Source organism: Cenococcum geophilum (assembly GCF_001692895.1).
Source record: "Cenococcum geophilum 1.58 unplaced genomic scaffold K441scaffold_32, whole genome shotgun sequence".
Taxonomy (NCBI): Eukaryota; Fungi; Ascomycota; class Dothideomycetes; order Gloniales; family Gloniaceae; genus Cenococcum; species Cenococcum geophilum.
In genome coordinates, this window is record NW_027137590.1 from 412732 (window position 1) to 426166 (window position 13435).

General features: G+C 37.6%; 3 protein-coding genes across 3 annotated transcripts; all 3 read left to right on the forward strand.

Moving 5' to 3' along the window:
* Nucleotides 1-440: 440 nt before the first annotated feature.
* K441DRAFT_570757 (uncharacterized protein) lies at nt 441-596 on the forward strand (the record flags this gene model as incomplete). Its single annotated transcript, XM_067643942.1, has 1 exon — nt 441-596. A coding segment is annotated over one exon (156 nt), but the record flags the coding sequence as incomplete, so codon positions are not given.
* A 6529-nt stretch (nt 597-7125) lies between these two features.
* Nucleotides 7126-8322, forward strand: K441DRAFT_180999 (uncharacterized protein). Its single transcript, XM_067640374.1, has 2 exons — nt 7126-7434; nt 7490-8322. The coding sequence occupies exons 1-2, from the start codon at nt 7320-7322 to the stop codon at nt 8218-8220; spliced, it is 846 nt and encodes a 281-aa protein (XP_067501888.1). The 5' UTR covers nt 7126-7319; the 3' UTR covers nt 8221-8322.
* A 4476-nt stretch (nt 8323-12798) lies between these two features.
* Nucleotides 12799-13164, forward strand: K441DRAFT_570502 (uncharacterized protein; the record flags this gene model as incomplete). Its single annotated transcript, XM_067643921.1, has 2 exons — nt 12799-12992; nt 13023-13164. Coding segments are annotated over 2 exons (336 nt in total), but the record flags the coding sequence as incomplete, so codon positions are not given.
* Nucleotides 13165-13435: the final 271 nt, after the last annotated feature.

A 13435-nucleotide genomic window follows, 5' to 3' on the forward strand; every position in this document is an offset into this window, starting at 1 on the left:
AAAGCTAATAATACTGCATAATATGCCAAGTACCACCTAATAGACGCGAAAACCTTTTAGAATGTCACCCGCTTAGGATATATAAGTTAACCAAAAAGCAGATTGTAGCCTAATAAGCAAATAACACACCTTAAACGGATCCAGATTAGGTATACCCCGTACTATACTTTATATAGAAATACGGCCTAATCAATATACACAACGTGATAATGGTAGATATTCTCTATTAACTGCTAAAAGGCATTATTATGCGTCTTATTAAATGGATACAAAAGATAATAAGTAAAGTTATCCCCGCTAGCAAGAAACGAAAATATTATAAAAGAACTATTTAAGACATTTCAGCAGAGAGTTAGATTAATTAGCGTTTTATAAAAATACCTTAATATCCCGGCTTAAAAGTATTTTATAATACTCCATTTAGTCAAATATTATAGTAGACTGGCAACAAGCAAAAGTTAATCCTAAAGCAACTAATTCCCACCCTAGCTCCACTTCTTACTAGTAAGGCACCATATGCGATATACTTTGCTCAGGCGACACTGGATTTTATTACCATAACACAGTACCAAACTCATAATAAAGAGATACTCTAGTATATAGAGCATGCGCTATATTAGATTAATAAACTAAAAGGTATATTTTAAGGTTTCCGACCTAAGGCAAGGGATTTAGATAAGGGGCATTTTAACTTCCTAAAGTTTTATACTATAACCCATTTTATAGATCATATCCGCCAGTTTGGCGCTGCTAATAGTTATAATATATTAAATGGAGAAGCTGCCCATAAGTACGCTGTAAAGGCATATTAGAATCAAACAAATAAATAGAGTAATTTTAAGTTATAGATCTGCCTCTATAACACCCGGCGCGTATCTATACTAGCAACAAAGAGTTAGTTATTATATTATAATTCTAGGACTATATCTACCGCAGAACGTAGTATATCACTACAATTAACTAGACCAACACGTCATATCGATATGCGATTAACCCCTTAGGGTCTAGAAACGGATCAGTACGCCTATATATCCTAATACGGTCTTAGTCTTACAAAATGGCGGACAGTAGGGATATTAGCCGACAGTCTTAAAATATCTAATTTTAAGGACGCGCTTGTAGTATTTCTTTATAAATATAGAAGGAAGGTCGTTAGCTAGAATTCTACGCAAGCTAATATGGACCGTTATAACCTAGACCCTTCTTAGATTAGGTTATACTTTGTTTAAGTACACCCCTCCTTAAAATACTAAAAGCGGACAGGTGTGGATCCAAACAACCTTAACTAAGTAGCTAAAGAAATCGTACACTACGCACCGAATTGGTAAAAGTTAAGTAATTAGAAACGCGACTATATATAGGTACAGGAATACACGGCCGACAATAGAGATAGGAGAGGGAAAACTAGGCCCATAGGTGGAAGAATAGTAGGACAGCTCCAGGTTATTATTACCATATTAGATTATTCTACTTTAGGGGGCAACGGCCTCCCTCTTTAATTTACCGGGGTAATAGTAAACCTCATACAGTACCAAAACAATGGCAGGCCTCACCCCGTCTATAGTATAACTAAGGTTAAACACTAGCATCCAACTACTGCTAAAAACCCACGCTCCCTAGCCAATAGTAGATTTTACCCTATGCAGTCTATACTACGAAGTACTTATATAGTTCCAGCTGGTTATAGTTACCCTAACCTATTCTATATTAATAACTATGTTAACTAGGACCAGTATAATACAATATATTCACCAGATTTCTTAGAAGAAGGGTCTTAAGTTATATTAGCATATCAACAAGCTGCCGCCAAAAGGTCATTTTTACTATAAGTTTTAACTCTATATTCCGTTTACTATTTTCTACAACTTTCCACTGCTTTCCACTATCTTATTACTTTTACTACGTTCCACTACTTTCCATTACATTCTACTAATTTCCACTACTTTTAATTTTGTTATCTTCTAATCGGAGGTCCCAACCTCCGCCAAAATACTTAATATCTATAATAAGGGCTAGAAATATTATCAACAAAAACGGAGATACTCCACTACAAGTCAATAAGATCTTAGGTCCGTATAGCTCGACAGAGGAGTATCTAAGCTCTTAGTATAATTTTTTAGGAGGTTATAGGTTCATTCCCATGCGTAGCACGTTAAAAAAAGAAAGCAGTTCTTATTAAATTAAGTATTAGCGAGGCTCCAAATTAATCCTATAATTCTCTACGTCTCGCAAGGCCTAGAAAATTATAACGCCATTTTTTCCACACAATATTTTGGTATACACAGCTCCTTAATCCCACTAGGCTAGATTCAAAATCAAGAGAACTAAGGACCTACTATTACGCCACAAGGACTTTGTATTATAATTTCCTAAATTTAATTAAAATATAACCCCTTTCCTAATCCTTATAATTAAGCCTTATATATTTAATTGCAAGGGCAACCTATAGGCAGATTAGTAGCAGAATGTATTAATTTAGTAACTATATGTACAATACACGTGCGGCTTACGCCCAATATCACCTCTAATTACATCAAAATCAGGCTCCAAAATGCATTAAATGCCACCCTAAATTAACACTAAAAATTAACTTAAGATGCATTAAAACCTACCCATAAAATGCGCTGGCCATATACTATAGGGAGTGTCAGGAACCGTGTCAGACGTCGCTACTATTGCCGTACTACCTCCTCCTGAGGGGGTTTCTCGACATTTATATATATTCTCTTCTTGCAGGAGTATTATACGGTATTAAATTGGGGGATAGGGCACTTTCTTTAATTCCACTACACTGTGCAGCGATTTAGTTGTCAGGTAACCAAGACTATTTAGTATATAAGGCCTTAAAGTAAAATCGCAATTAATCTCTACACTAGATTATAAGTAGAGAGCTCTATATTAAAGCTCTATAGCCTAAATATGCACCAAAGTTGTAATTAATATAATATGTATTAGCTACCGAAAGAACATCTATTTGCTACTGAAAGAGACTCTAAAACCACCCGAATTAGATCCAAATTGTGGGGTTTTTTCCTACAACTATCAAAATAAGACACTTATTTTAACCACGATTCGTAATTAATTATCCTGTCAGAAGCCTGCCGGGAGCCTGTTAGTACAATTAGGAAATACTAGGTTCCTGTCAGGAGCCTATTAGGGCGATTAGGGCGATCAGGACGATCAGGACGATCAGGACGACCAGGACGATCAGGACGATCAAGACGATCAGGAAAATTAAAATCCTGCCAGGAGCCTGTCAGGGCGGTCAGGACGATCAGGAAAATCAAAATCCTGCCAGGAGGCCTCCAGGATCTTGGCACCCTAACAAAATGTTAATATATATAGAATATACTAGCCCGCGTATAGTTAAATATATATAAGAAGATAAAGGTGCTAGGGCGGCCTAGTATTAACTATATAGTAGATGCGGAAAGGGGGTATACGGCTATCGCAAACTTATAGAGTTTGTCCTAGCTTAACTATATGCAAAACTACGGCTATAATCTTAAATAACTTATTATACTACTTTATAGGCGGAAACTAGATAGTATAAACTTAGTCCTAAGTATAGACGTAGCCTTAAGTCTAGTATCGCTATCTAATACGCCTTAAGACCTACGCACAGTTAAATATTAGCTGCTAGTTAAGATATTTTTAGAGGCTAGGGTAGATTATAATAAGGAGTGGATATAGGCCGCCTATATAGAGACTATACCTATCTAAAACGATAAGGCCTTAAGGGCTACTCTATTAAGGGCAGTTTATTATAGGGTGGGCTAGGTTATATTTACGGCTATCTATAGAGATAGTATATAGGTATCCGTTATAATTATAATATATTACTAATGTTTATCTAGCCCTATCTCTAGCGCGATACATTTTACTAGGCGGGCTAAAAGGTATTAATTAATTACAGTTAATCTAATCTATATAGAGATAGTAACTTTAGTCGAGTTTGCCTTATAGTAAGACCTCCTATTGCACCAGGAAGCCCTAAGATTATTACCTATATATATAATCTTAGGTTATCTAAACGTAGTATAGCAAATTACCTTTACTATAGGCTCTTTTATTAGGGGCAACTATATAAATATTATATTTGTCCTATATTTTGCTAGCTAGTAGCTAGTATAGTAAAATAGGTATTATTCTAAGGGCCTATAGTATTAGCGATAAGTTTCTTAAGATATAGTAATAGCATGCTAATACTAGGAATAGTATACCTAATATAAGTAGGAGAGGGTATTAGGTTATATTGCCTTAGCGGTAACTATAGCAAGAAAAGAATTAGATCCTATTTAAGGTTATTATAGTTTAGCGAAAATAGAGGCGGCCTATACTATATAGAGAGTAATTAATAATAGTTATAGTTATTAGCGAGATATCTAAACTATAATTTGACTAGTTAAGTATTTAGGAAATATTTAGTTATAAGTTTAGATTAAAATAAGGGCTTTAGAATAAAGTTAATTTAGAGCTTAAATCTAATTCTAAGGCAACCGTTTGGTTAAATTCTAGTTTAACTTAACTTTAGCTATAAAATTTTAATGTTTTAAAAAACACGCTAAAAGTTACTAAAAAGTTGGCAATTTACTATATACAGAATCTAAACTAAGGTCTTGGCGTTGGTTTAAATTAAAAGCTTAAAGCTCCTTATTTAAACTTTAGATTAAATTTAAAGGCTTTAAATTATATATATCTATATAACCTATAGAGCTATAGACGTATATTAAATTAGGAAGGAACGCGTTCTTTCTACTAGACTTTTAGTTTAAATTTAAAAGTAAAAAACAAAATGGAGACCACGCATTAGGAAATGGAGGTTCCTTTACGGGCAAGGCGCGCTCGCTTCCTTACCCTAGTTTGGCTAAGACCTAACCTCAACCTCAACTATAAAAGGCCTTCTCCCTCACTACTTTTGCCCTTATGCTCTATCTTCTCTTTTCTTTCCTGCTACCGTGCCACCTTAGACTCTAGCTGTTAGCCGTAAGGCATTTTCTATCCCCTTAGCGTCTATATAGGTGCTCTGCCCGCCTTCCCTAATCTCCATATATTTTATACTAACGATTACCTAGCGCTATAACTCTTCGGCCCTTTTTATGGGATATATTTATACTCTCTCCTAGTGTTAACGCATGCTTCGGTCCTACCGTATTCCTCCTTTCTTCTCTCCTCTCTCCTCTCCTCCTACCTATATCCCTTACCGATTAGTGCACTGGAATAACATTTCCATTCATTCTCTTCTTTACCTCCGCCTTTAGCAGTGTCTCGGGCGTAACTATAATATGCGACTTAATCCCTATTGGAATAGCTATAAATGGCTATAAGGCTATGCCGAGAACCGTCTAGTAATAGATTATATAGGTTATAGCTACTGCGAGCTGCGGGACGCGTTAGGTAGTGTCGCATTATAGCGTTACAATAAAGGCGAAGCCGGACGCTAAAGTAGATCCTTAGCGAAAATATAGGCTAATGCTAGTTACTTAGCTTGGTTAAAGCTGCGCCGCTAGAAGCTGAAAGCCTTCGCCCTCCTTAGCGCCTTTTTAACCTAGACCTAGACCTTACTTTTCCCTAATAATTAGAGGATTGTATTATAATCGGAGAAGCCGCTAGACTTTAGTTTAATCTAGCCCCCTATTTAGCTAAGGAGGCACGGGTTATATAGAAATATCCTTTATATAGACCTAAGACTTATAAGGCGGAATCTAGGGGTAAACGGCCTATCTAGTAGCACAGCCTAGCTTCTAGTAGAGCTAGTATTATAATCCTACTCTTAGCTAACGAATACTAGAGAAAAATTCGCGTATTTAATCTCCTAACGAAGACGGACTTTATACGGTGGCTACATTAGCTAAAAGGGCTGAGATAGATACGGGCGTAATTGCCTAATCTACTCGCGCTATCTGCCCCCTTATGTTATTTATAACATCCGGCTGTAGGCAAGGGTAAAAGTAAGGCTTTTGCGTATATTTAGAAGGTTAAGTAGCGGCTGTAAGCTCCGCAGAGTGTAACTAAGGAAGTTCCTTAGATCTAGGGGAGAGATTTAAGAATGCCCTTATTACTTAGAGTGTCTTTTAATACTTATAGTAGAATTACAGCACGCCCTTTACCTATTTAATACTAGGAATTATGGTCTCGCGGAGGATCTAGCGCGGAGAATCCAGCTTGCTAGTATATTAGGGTGGAAAACAGACACATTAGCGCTAGCCCTAACTTTAAGGAATAAGGGTAAAGGAGGTACTTTACCACTAACCTCCTTAATAGGGAGGCTTAGTGTAATGCCCCTGTCGGAGGTAGAATATGCTAGCTTAGTTAGTTAGGTCTCAATCGCAGTTTCCTAATAGGCATTAATCTTATAATAGAGTTTAAGCCTATATAAACCTTTATATATTATAAATAGTAATTGCAAACAAAGCGTAGATTATATATTTTAATTCACTATTAAGCTAGTAGGGTTATTTTAGTATAGATACTACGGATATAAGCTAGTGGCGAAGAGGGGACTGGCGTAGACTTAAAAGCCTAGCGTGACCCGTCCTTTAGGGCTATTAGAAAGGCATAAGGCAATAATAACTCTAATAACAATAGCAGTAGCAACGGTGGCATCTTCTTAACCCCTTTATTTTTATTTAGAAATTTTACTTAATAATATTAATTTCTATACCGCACCCCCTAAAAAACTAAGGGCTTCTTAGTATTATGCGATTATAGCTTCTAAGGTAAATATAAGCAATATACCTAAAAAGAGAAGAATAAAAAAGGGGAGAGTACCTTGCTTCCCTCTAAGAGATAATCCTATAAAATATTTGGGCTGGTTGCGCTTAGGCAAGTTATTCTATATTACCTTTTTTAAAAATTTAACCTAATAAGGCACCCGTAGATCCTGAGGCTTTTAATAAGTATAAAGATATTTACGAGAATAAAAGTAACAGCTAAGACGCTGGAGGAAGTAATTAAGGTAATTTAGTAATTATCCCCTCCCTCTTTTCTTAACAACTATAAATATGTCTAACGGCCAGCAGCGGATCTAATATTTATTGAAGATAATACAGCCGACCTAGACTTGGAACCTAAACGCGATGGAGTTAGTAATACTAGCAATAAAGCTAATAAAGTCGGCGATCAACTAGTACCTCATGAGTTGGGTATGCACTTCCCCCCTATACGACGGCCTTGCTTAACAATTATTAGGTGACGGAAATAACCGCAGCGATGAGGACGACGAGGATAAGGAGCTACCTTCTTTAGAGGAGCTGGAAAATCTCTTTGGCGCATCTGCGTATAACCATCTCAAACCCACGACAGAATACGTCAATGAAATGGATAGCCTAGCTGAGGGAATTGATATTGCGACTGTCCCCCAGGCTAGACGGAAGTTGGAGACCCACGTAGCAACTAACCAAGACTCAATAGCCAATAATGCGGATAATATTGGTAAGTTACGGATATTAAAATATCATCACCACAACCTAATAACCGTTACACGTAGAGAATCCGCTTATTAGGGAGGAGGGTAATCACAAGAAAGGGAATGCGGGAGGCGAATTATTCTTTATGCCAAAGAAGCGGAAGCTTAATCAGCTTAAGCGGGACGACGTTACTAATTATAATTCTAACAACCCTACTAAAGAGAGTAGCGGGGATGGCGAGGGCGGCGAGGGCGGTAATAGTCCACGTCCCCAGAAGCAACAAAGGCCACCCGCCTATCGCGAAGACTTGTCTTCTAGCCCCCCTATCCCTCCTATCCTCGACCACGACTCTCAATACCCGCAAGTTGACCAGCAAGCGGTATCCACTCCGCGGCCCGCCAGCCCCCCGCCCCAGGAGCCCACCCTTCTCCACAGCATTGAACCACCGCATGACGAGGCTAGCAGTCATATTCATAATGAGGGGGATGGTAACAGCGATGGCGTCGCCGATAACCAGAGCGACGTTTCAAACCCAGAGCCTGTTGTGAAGCGCCGTACCCGGGCTAAAAAAGATAAATTTAATGAAATGAACTTGTATGATGAATGGGAGATCGACGATATTCTAGGGGAAAGAATGACCAAGTCAGGGCGCGAATACAAGGTGGCTTGGAAGCCCACCTGGGTTCATAAGAGCGGGCTTTCAAATTCCAAAGATGCCCTCAAGTCTTACCAAAGACGCGTTCGGCAAGCCAAAGCTGGATCGTCGCAGGTGCACTCTTCCAAAGTTGCGAAAGTGAAGGGACGGGGCTAGTAGCTTGGGTGTATTCTTGTGTTTCGGTTGGTGGTGGTTCTTTTACTACAGGCGCATTATTGTTCGAAATTGAAGGCTCGGCCTGTTGTGCAGAAGAAAAGGGGCCGGCCTACCGAGCGGAAGAGACAGCAATAATAGTAGTGCCCTTCTTTTGGCTTGGAGGTCTATTTCTTGTTAAGTATTCCATTTCTGGCTTAATCTATTTATGGCGCATTTCTTGTCACATAAGGGCTGCATAAAAAGGTCCGCAAGAGTATCACATTTTTAAGGGCGGTGAGCAAGAGCCACTTATCACCACTTACAACGCCACGGACAATAGAGAATGCAAGGCTGAAACTACGTTTACGACCTAGCCAGCCAATCCAAATCACGTGACACAGCTGAAACCGAACGGCAGTCCGAATAATATGAAGTCGGGCATTAATAATTGATTAACTCATGCATACGACGTAAAGGCGCATAAACTGGCTGCAGTTAATTTGCCTTATAAATAAGAACGAGCCACGAGAATCCAATCCTTATGAGATATTTTAGTCGACGGAGGGGCTATATATCTGGTGACTCCAATGCATAGCTGAAATGCGCGTTATAGTGGACGCCTTACCCGTTCTACTGTTCGGCTGGTGGCCTAATTATACACGTGATGTTCTGCGCTAGAAAGCTTTGATAGTGGGGCAGGGCGAATCCGGCCGCAGCTCAGCTTGAGGTAGCCGCTTGGCAATTATTTCATATAAGCCTTCCTGTCGGGCACCAACGCCTGAGCAGCCATAAACCTATCGGCTGCAGCAACACCTCTATTTTCCCTTATAAATTTCCTTTAACCCTACTTCGCTGATCGTTCGCAGCGCAGTTCCGCAAAGCTGCTCTCCGTTTGAGCCTATAATCCACCTCTTTTTACGTTTCTTACGTTCTACCTCTCGCAGTTATCCAGCAATTCTATTCTTGCCACTAAGGTGAATATTAGCTTAGCTATTTCACCCCACGTAGCATATGCCTAATTACTTAAATCTTCTATAATAGTTGTGCTTTAATACGTATATGCTTTATGGCCTTTTATTCTAAAACAAATTCCTAAATTAGCCGTTATTCCTCCTTAGACGGCTATCCGTGATTAAGAACGCTTTGCAAAAGACAACATTTACTCAATATTTCACGTCTATAGAACGCCTCTCCTTTATAGCCACTAGTCCCGCCGACTTGCCCGGTCGCATTTCTAGCTATATAGACTATATCCGCTAAGGCCGGGGATAAGGCACTTAGTGGGGAATAGGAGACGATCGGAGGTTATATATTTGAGATAATGGAGGATATAACTATAACATTTAAAGGCGGATTATGTAATATTAAAGACGGTAAAGGGAAGCTAGTTAAAGCTTTAGGTATAGAAGATAAATAAGTAACGAGAGAGGTTCTTGCTAGGTATAAATGTTATATAATAAGGGCACGGATTAAGTTAGAGAAGAGGTAGTAATAAGTGGTAACCTAAAGTAATATATACTACTCATTTATAGATAAGAGTTAATCTCTAGCTTTTTCTATGGTATTTTCTAAAAACTCTAAAGTATTTAGGTCCCCTAAACCGAATAAATTAAAAATGTTCTATCTATAACCGTAACCGATTTTAAGTACAATAAAAGCGTCCTTATTATTCTTTTTTGGCATATATATAGATAGGCAATTTATAACTACTAGTCCTCCTCTTTCCTTTTCCTCTCTTTATAAATTGCTCGTCCTTATTCTGGTGCAAAATAGCTTAGGGAGGTTTTTAATTATATGGCGTCTCGTAAATAAGAAAGAAAAGTACTGGCCCTGTCCTGGCAATATTGGATATCCTATTAATATTAACTATAAGTGATATCTTATTAAGGGTTGTTTATAGACCTAGAATCTGCTATAATTCTAACCGGGGACGCTTTAATAATGGTTTATCTGTAACTTAATAATACGCTAGTATAGTGGCGCTAGAAGGACTCTTAGGAGAGGCGTTTATCTTAGATAAGCATTAAACACACTAGATTTTAGAGAGAGGTATTTAACCCTTTTTTTTTAGATTATCGGACGAGAGAGCGCTTTCTTTACGCGGTAAATCTCCCTCTAAGATAAATAAGTAGTTAGTTAATAAGCGTCTAAGACTGGCATACCGAGCGTTTAATTCGCGTCTTAGGAAAGTAGAGCTTTAGAATGCCTCTTTAGTAACTAAGCGTCTTTAATTAGTGTTAAGTGTTTCTCTAATAAGAATTATTAACAATTTGTTTAAAATAAAAGGTCTTTTATACCCGTGGAAAGATTAACGTTAGAAAGAGGATGTTTTCGCAATGAAGTACTCCTTGCGTCTAGATCTGTTTTATAAGGTTGTAGACTAAAGGCTAGTAAATGCGTCTTAGATAAAGGAGGATGCGTGCTTTACGATCGGCCTTACTCTATTAAGAATTAGCAATAAAGTTATTTAGGATAAAAGAGTTTCTCTACTAGTGGTAATAGTCACCTATAAAAACTAACTTTTTTAAGATAATAAAATTAAAGCACTAATTAAATTAGCCTTATAAAGTTCCTTTATAACCATAGCCAGTCTAAGTAGGTACGGGGCAATCTCCTACTAACTTTAAATTTTAGGTAAGCGGGTCTGAGGCGCTATTTCACCCAGCTTTAAGATAGATACTACTAAGGTAAATAAGAGAAATACTTTAGGACCTAAGGATCGGAAAACATCTATTAAAAGTTCGCGTGCTTATAGCCTTATACTATAACGTAACGATAATTACTTCGCCAACCTTTCTGTATCCTCTCCTAGTAAATTATAATATAATTTAAATGTATAATCCTGGTTTAAGAGTAATAAACTCGTATTATTATTAAATGTTACTAATTCTTTTTTAAGTTTTTTGATTAGCCAGTTATTCCATTTTATAGATTTTGAGGATATAGTAAAACTAAAGACGGATAGATGGGACGGGGACAAGAAGGACAAGAGGGGATAGGAAGGACAAGAGGGGACGGGAAGGACAAGAGGGGACGGGAAGGACAAGGGCGAAGGCAGAGATTTAAAGGACAAGGCAGGGCGGGATAGGCGGGACGGGACGAAATGTGGCGGAGCCTAGCGAGTTTGGACCAATCGCGGCGGCATACCTACAGTTATTTCTATTCCGTATATGCTTTTTACTTCGACTAAGATATTTGCCTAGCTCCTATACATTAGATCTATAGAATTTATGTAGCCTAGATAGGTAACGGGGTCCTAATTATATTCCTTTCTATATCGTTTCTAGTTTAAATAATATTAGATAGCCATAAGCCTCTACTATATATATAACTGCGTGTCTATCGCATCTCCTTCTACGTCGCTCTAGTGCCGGAACTAAGATACTAAATACGAGCCACGGCTCTATTTCTGCAGTTACGGCGGGATTATACGCCTTTACTTAGTTAAGTTCTATGCTATATTAGAAGCGATATTAACATAGCGTCTCTTAGAATAAATAAAGGGAAGTATTTATATAGCATAAAGCGGGTTCTAGTAAATATTCGCGGCATAGTAGCAGCTTAAGTCCTATTAAAGGGTATAAAAGAAGGCGGATCTTTTAAAGAAACAATACTATCTATACTTAGCTCCTTACTCCAACTTTATACTTTAGATTAGTGTTACATTACTAAAGCTTTATAGAGTAGCAATGCTAGTTATATCTAAGCCCGTTACGCCAGCGCCTTTACTGCCTTACAATAGTATAAACACCCCCCCCGGTAGCCTAAGCTAAACGTATCTATATTATAAGCAACTAGCGCAGCTTTTTCTCTCTTAAACGCTTATAACCGTGTTAAAGATACTCTAGGTAGTCTAACCTCCTCCACCTCCTCTACTTCCTCTACCTCCCCCTACGAGTTTAGGGGTTAAAGAGATACCCAAAGTGAGAGGTTTTAAGGTTAAAGTTAAGGCGTTAAATAAGATATATGCTTACGAAATCCCTAAAACATACTTAGAAATACGCTAATACAGCGTCTACTATAGCTGGGATAAATAAAGCTACTAATATAAGACCATAGAGACTTCGCCGGATACGTTAAGTAAGCGTAATATATATAATTAGTATATTTATATTCTTAGGAAGAAATTTGGTCTGTTTCTTAGGTGCCTTTAAACATATTAACTTAGATGCTAACTTTAAGCTAGAAAAGGATAAAAAAGACTATAGTATATACCTAAGCATAAATTTAGGAGAAGTAAGAGACGCCTTATAAGTGGTGCTAAACGGTATATAAGCCATCTCCCTTTAGGAAGATAAGCCTATAGTAAGTGGACCTTTTTATAGATATAGCTAATTCTAATTTAACTTCTAGATTCCTACGAACCTTATATTTAATTTCTTACCCTAGTTAAAAACACACTAGGAGAGTCTTTCTCCTGACTTAATTGGCGCTAAGCACCTTTAGGGGTTACTAAGATTCCTTAAAGACCATTTCGCGCCTATAACTAATAGTCTCCTATTGCTTCTAGACTATAGCGAAATTAATTTCAATCTCCTTTAGGCCTTATTTAAACCAAATATATACGTCTTTACGATTTACAAAGGCTTAGATTAACTAAGATGCCTTATATATAATTTAGGCAACTTTAAAACCTTACTTTTTAGTAAAAAGAGCTTCGAACTTAACTGTTACTATTTTAGCTATAATAGGAAGGCGTTTAGCGAGGTAAAAACCACCCTCTCTATTCCGGAATTCCGTTTAACTATAAAAATTACGTCTTTTAAGGTATTTCCGCTAGAGTATTATAAGAGGTAGGCCGAGATAAAGTAGGATCTTATTAGTAATGGCCGGAAGTTTATATCTTTAAGAGGCATTAACCACCGTAAATATAAAGGGATCGCGTTTTTCTGGACTAAAGATGGCCCGTTAAGATTTTCTATAAGCGGCTGTATTAGAGTGGACGTAATAGCATTTTATTATTAGAATCCTAACTATAGTAAGCAACTAATCGCTATAGATATATACGGAATTGGCGTGTACAATTAAGGGACTAATTGGTAAGGCGATATAAAGAATTAGGGTTTAGTTCCTAAGGAGATAGGAGATAATAAATACCTAATCTGTCTACTAACAGCCCTAGCCTTTAGTTTAGTAGATAAAAAATAGGGTTAGGCTTTTTATACTCTTTTTTAGAGCCAACGATGTACTAATATAAGCACTAATAGGTGAATTTGCTGTTGCTAATATTAAGGAC

Excerpts from the sequence above, each read along its gene's own strand:
- K441DRAFT_180999 (XM_067640374.1), top strand. The coding sequence starts at position 7,320 with ATGGATAGCCTAGCTGAGGGAATTGATATTGCGACTGTCCCCCAGGCT. Across the intron at positions 7,435-7,489 it reads CAATAATGCGGATAATATTG|AGAATCCGCTTATTAGGGAG; the intron begins GTAAGTTACGGA and ends CGTTACACGTAG.